Source organism: Haliaeetus leucocephalus, unplaced genomic scaffold, assembly GCF_000737465.1.
Source record: "Haliaeetus leucocephalus isolate CR32 unplaced genomic scaffold, Haliaeetus_leucocephalus-4.0 Scaffold202, whole genome shotgun sequence".
In the NCBI taxonomy this organism is placed as follows: domain Eukaryota; kingdom Metazoa; phylum Chordata; class Aves; order Accipitriformes; family Accipitridae; genus Haliaeetus; species Haliaeetus leucocephalus.
The window spans coordinates 542,220-546,515 of NW_010972638.1; the positions used below are offsets into that span (position 1 = coordinate 542,220).

Sequence of the window (4,296 nt, forward strand, 5' to 3'; positions counted from 1 at the left end):
GGGCGAGCCCCATGCAGCCCCCCACCATGTGCCGCCCCATGCTCAGCTCCGCACATGCCGGTGGGCAGCTTGGTGGGTAGGGGAAGGGGGGCAAAAGGAAGGGGGCCATGGGCAGGTGGCCGCGGAGAAGGCAAAGCCACGAGCCCCCCCCACTCCCAGGAGCTGCCAATAGGGAAGGTGTGATTGAGGTGCTGCACTGTGCCAAAGCTCCGCTCATTGGCGCGGATGGGCAGAGCCGTGACCCGCTGCCAGGCCCAGTCAAGAGCAGGCTGAGACCCCCCCCCGGCAGCAGCACCCACGGGCTGGGTCAGGGCCAGTGTCCAAAGCCCCAGGGCTGGTAAGGGGCCGGGGCTGCACCAGGGGTGTGGGGCCGAGGTCCGGGGTGAGCCCGGCTCCCCCCTGCTCCTGTGCTGCCTGCAACCCCCCCATGGGGCTGGGCAGCCATGGGCACCCAAGAGCCAGGGCCGAGCACATATGGCCAGGCCTGGTGAGCCCCGGACAGCTCACGGCCCTGTGGCTCTGCTGACTGCACCGTGTGTTGGGGAAGGTCCTGGGGTGACCTGGAGCAGGGGGTGGATGTGAGCCACTCGCCACCCTGGCTCTGGAGGAAGCCCATGCTTCCCTGTGCCACCCTGAGCATCCGCAGAGCATCGCTCCTCCCCGGTGGGGCTGCGGGGGGGCCAGGACAGCACCCGACATCACCCAGAAACCCACCTCGAAGAACCAAAGGCCCTGGAGGGGTGCAGGCGGGAGGAGATGGGGCAGCATCTGGGGAGAGGGTCAGCGCATGCTGCTGTGGGGCAGCCCCCCCCAACAGCCCACCACAGCCTGGGACACAGGACCCCACACCACGCCGGGTCAGGGGCTGCAGCAAGCCCTGAGCGAGCGAGGAGGAGATGGTGGCTGTGGGGCCAAGGAGAGCAAGCAGGCACCGTGCACCACCGCAGCGTTTATTGGTCTGAGGAGAGTTTACATTCTGCTGTCGGGAGGGGAGGGAAGGAGCAGCCCCCGGCCCCGGCCAAGCAGCCAAGAGCCGCAGGGAAGCCAGGCCGGGGCACAGGGGCTGGCAGATCAGCTCCCAGGTCCTGCCCCTGGCCCCAGAGGTCTGGGGAGGTGTCTGGGGGGGGAATGAGATACAAGGGTAGGTCCCCCACACCCCTCTGCCCCCAGCAGCACCCTGGGACCTCTCAGCATCCCTGCCTAGACCCCTCTCAGCAGGCAGGACCATAGCTCCAGGCAGGACCGTGCAAGGGGCAGTCAGGACAGCCGAGCCACCCACCAGCCCCCACCCCACTGCTGGCTGGGGCAGGGGGATCCCACCAGCTGGGACCCACAGCTCAATGCCAGCAGCGCAGAGGCAAGGGACGTGCTGCCACAGAGGGGTTGTGCCAGAGGCAGCGAGGGGACAGCCACAGACAGCACCACAGGGGCAGGCGGGGACCGGGCAACTGCCTCCCCCCCCCGTGGCCATTTCTACAGGACTGGTAGCAAAGACATGGCCCCACGGCTGCTGTGCCACCTCTCCAAGCAGGACGTCCCCTTTTCCAGGGGGCACATGCCCAGGCAGACCCACCTGTCTCCCCGCTCTGCTGCATAGCCCTGAGGAGCAGGGTGGGCACCAGCCCCCCAAAGCGTTACAGCACCCATCCAGGCAGCCCAGGCTGGGGGGCAGCCCCCCTCACAGCACGGGGGGTGGGCCACTGGGAAGGGGACACCGCGTCCCTGGCCTGACCCGCGGCACAGGCGCTGCCGGGGTGGGCAGGGGGAAGCTGTGGAGTCAAGGTGAGCGCAGGCAGGGCTGGGGCGGCTGCTCTCAGGAGCACTGCGCCTTGTGCTGGAAGTAGGCCTCAAAGCGGCTCTGTGCATAGTCCTGGGGGGGGAAAGGGGAGTCAGGGACGGCCTGTGCCCCCTGACAGCCCCGGCCCCCCACCCCGACACCCTGTGTCAGAGGAGGGGTGACGTGCAAGGGATCCCCAGGGCAAGTCCCGCGCAAGGCAGGGCCCCATCCACGGCCCTCCCGGCACCCAGGGGCAGCACTCACCAGGTACCCGAACTCGATGGTGGAGATCTTCGCCTGCACAATGGACCACAGGCCCCAGAAGAAGTGGGAGGCCAAAGTGAACCTGATGGGGAGCAGCTGTCAGCCCTGCCAGGCCCCCTCGTCCCTGCCCCACACCAATGGCGAGCAGGAGGGAGGGGGATGAGGACTGTTTTGGGGGTGCTGCCCTCTCTGTCCAGCGGAGGACCCGGAGACATGCCCCCAGGATGGCCCCTGTGGCCACAGGGACTCCCCTCCACACCAATGTGCCCCTCACCGATTGATCTCTGTAAGCATCTCCTCCTCGATGCGGGCCTGCTCCTCGTGCGTAGTGTCCCCGCGTCGCCCCGAGTCCTCCGAGAGGTAATGCCGGATGAAATGCAGCTGGAAGAGGGACAGAGCAGGCTGGGACGCTGCTGCCGGCACTGCCCTGGCACCGCCAGGTCTGGCACACCCCCACCAGGAGCACCCGCTGCCAAGGGACAGGGCAGCTCTACCTGCTGCTGCCGGCTGGGGTAGTTCTCCGGGGACGCCTTGAAGAAGGGCCAGGAATCGTGGGTGTAGTTGTAAACCCATTCGCAGAAGTGGTTGCCGATGTCGAAGCCCCTGGAGAAATGGGAGGGTGAGCAGAGGTCTCTCGCAAGCAGGAGACCAGAGCCCGCCAGCCCCCAGCCCCACCGGTAGTTGTAGCTGCTGTACTCGAAGTCGATGAGCATGAGCTTGTCGGAGGAGGAAGCCTCGTGTCCAGCCAGCAGCAGGATGTTCCCTGCGCAGAGACAGGGCTGGCTCAGGGGGGGAAAGGGGGAGACCCACCACCTCTGCCAGAGCCGGGGGGGCAGCTGCAGGCAGGGGCAGGAGACCGAGTCGGTGCCCAGGGGCAGGCAGGCAGGCTCCAGCTGGGCAGGCCAGGGAGAGAGACCAGCTGCAGGACCAGCCTTCGCGAGGGGAAGCAGCTGCCCGTCCGCTGCACTCACCCTCCTGGACGTCGTTGTGGCAGAAGACCACCGGCGAGGGGGTGGACTCCAGCAGCTCCCTGCAGTTCAGGGGAGAGATGCCTCAGCAGGGGCAGGACCTGCTGGCCCTCACCCGCCAGCCACAGGGACCACCGCTGCCACCGCAACGTGGGCAGACAGAGCTACGGACACAGCTGGGATCCAGAGTGCAAGGAACCTGGTAGGAACCCTGCCCCGGGGATGCAGGGATCCCTCTGAGAGCCATCCCCCAGGGCCTGCACAGGGCCCTTGAGTGGAAGGCACCCTCTGAGGACATGGGACAGAAGAGACCAGTTTCTGGAGAAGCCAAGTCCCCCCAGACTCCCCATGAGGAGGCTGGCAAGGAAACAGAGTCAGCCCCCACGCTGTGCCGTGCCAGTGGGCAGGTCAGCTTCACCTGAGGCTCTTCATCTCTTCCTGCAGGTTATAGGTCTTGAGGTGGTTGAACTTCTTCAGCTGCTCTTCCTTGGGGAAGGTGAGCTCCGAAATCTGCTTCAGATACCTGGAGCACAGGAGAGAGCACTGCAGTGGGATAGATGCCCCAAAATCCCCTCTCTCCTCAGCCTGGCACAGAGCCAGGGCCGCTGAGGAGCTGTTCAGCACCCTCTTCCCACGGGAAACCTCCCTGTGTCCCAGACCCCATGGGATTTCAGGGGCTGAGGTGACCTGGGAGCCCACGCCTGTGCAGGACCGCAGCTGCCCTCACCACTCCATGGTCCCAAACAGCCACTTGGGCTCCTTGTTGAAGGGCATCACCATGCCATGGAACCGGGACATCTTCACTGCGATCTCCTTGGAGATGTCGGGGTCCTGCAGGTCCTCGGTCCGTAGGCGCCGGCTCTGGGGGACACAGCAGCGATGTGAGCGGCCTGCCCGCCCTGGGGGAGCCGGCTCTGCCCTCAGTGGCACGAGAAGCCCCATGGGGCGTCTTTTCCCACGGCAGCTGGCCGGAGCGAGGAGCCCCCACTATGCAGGCTCCAGCAGGATGGGGGGGTGGGGGGTGGGGACTCTATCCTGTACCGGAATGTACTGCTCCAGCCGCCCCTGGGGAAAGACCCCATAGAGCCGTGGCCCCAGCGCCCGCTCGGCCAGGATGGCGAACATCACGCTCTCCAGCACGAGTGAGTCCACACCCTGTGGACACAGGCAGTGAGTCCCCGCGGCCCCCACCCCAGCAGCCCTGCAGAGATGTGGGGCAGCTGCCAGGCCCAGGCTGGGAGGAAGATGCTGGCAGAGCCCTGAGCCCTGCAGCTGTCCAGGGGCTGC

General features: G+C 66.8%; 1 protein-coding gene across 1 annotated transcript in view; it reads right to left on the reverse strand.

Annotated features, from left to right (window-relative positions):
• Nucleotides 1–1,677: 1,677 nt before the first annotated feature.
• The window catches only part of CHKB (choline kinase beta), a 4,138-nt gene continuing 1,519 nt past the window's right edge, over nucleotides 1,678–4,296 (reverse strand). The window contains exons 2-10 of the mRNA XM_010566059.1: nucleotides 4,051–4,243; nucleotides 3,737–3,870; nucleotides 3,428–3,532; nucleotides 3,013–3,071; nucleotides 2,717–2,804; nucleotides 2,536–2,644; nucleotides 2,316–2,422; nucleotides 2,042–2,123; nucleotides 1,678–1,870 (exon numbers count right to left, since the gene is read on the reverse strand). Of these exons, the coding sequence (XP_010564361.1) occupies nucleotides 1,814–1,870; nucleotides 2,042–2,123; nucleotides 2,316–2,422; nucleotides 2,536–2,644; nucleotides 2,717–2,804; nucleotides 3,013–3,071; nucleotides 3,428–3,532; nucleotides 3,737–3,870; nucleotides 4,051–4,243 (934 nt within the window). The 3' untranslated portion in view covers nucleotides 1,678–1,813. The remainder of the gene's footprint in view (nucleotides 1,871–2,041; nucleotides 2,124–2,315; nucleotides 2,423–2,535; nucleotides 2,645–2,716; nucleotides 2,805–3,012; nucleotides 3,072–3,427; nucleotides 3,533–3,736; nucleotides 3,871–4,050; nucleotides 4,244–4,296) is intronic.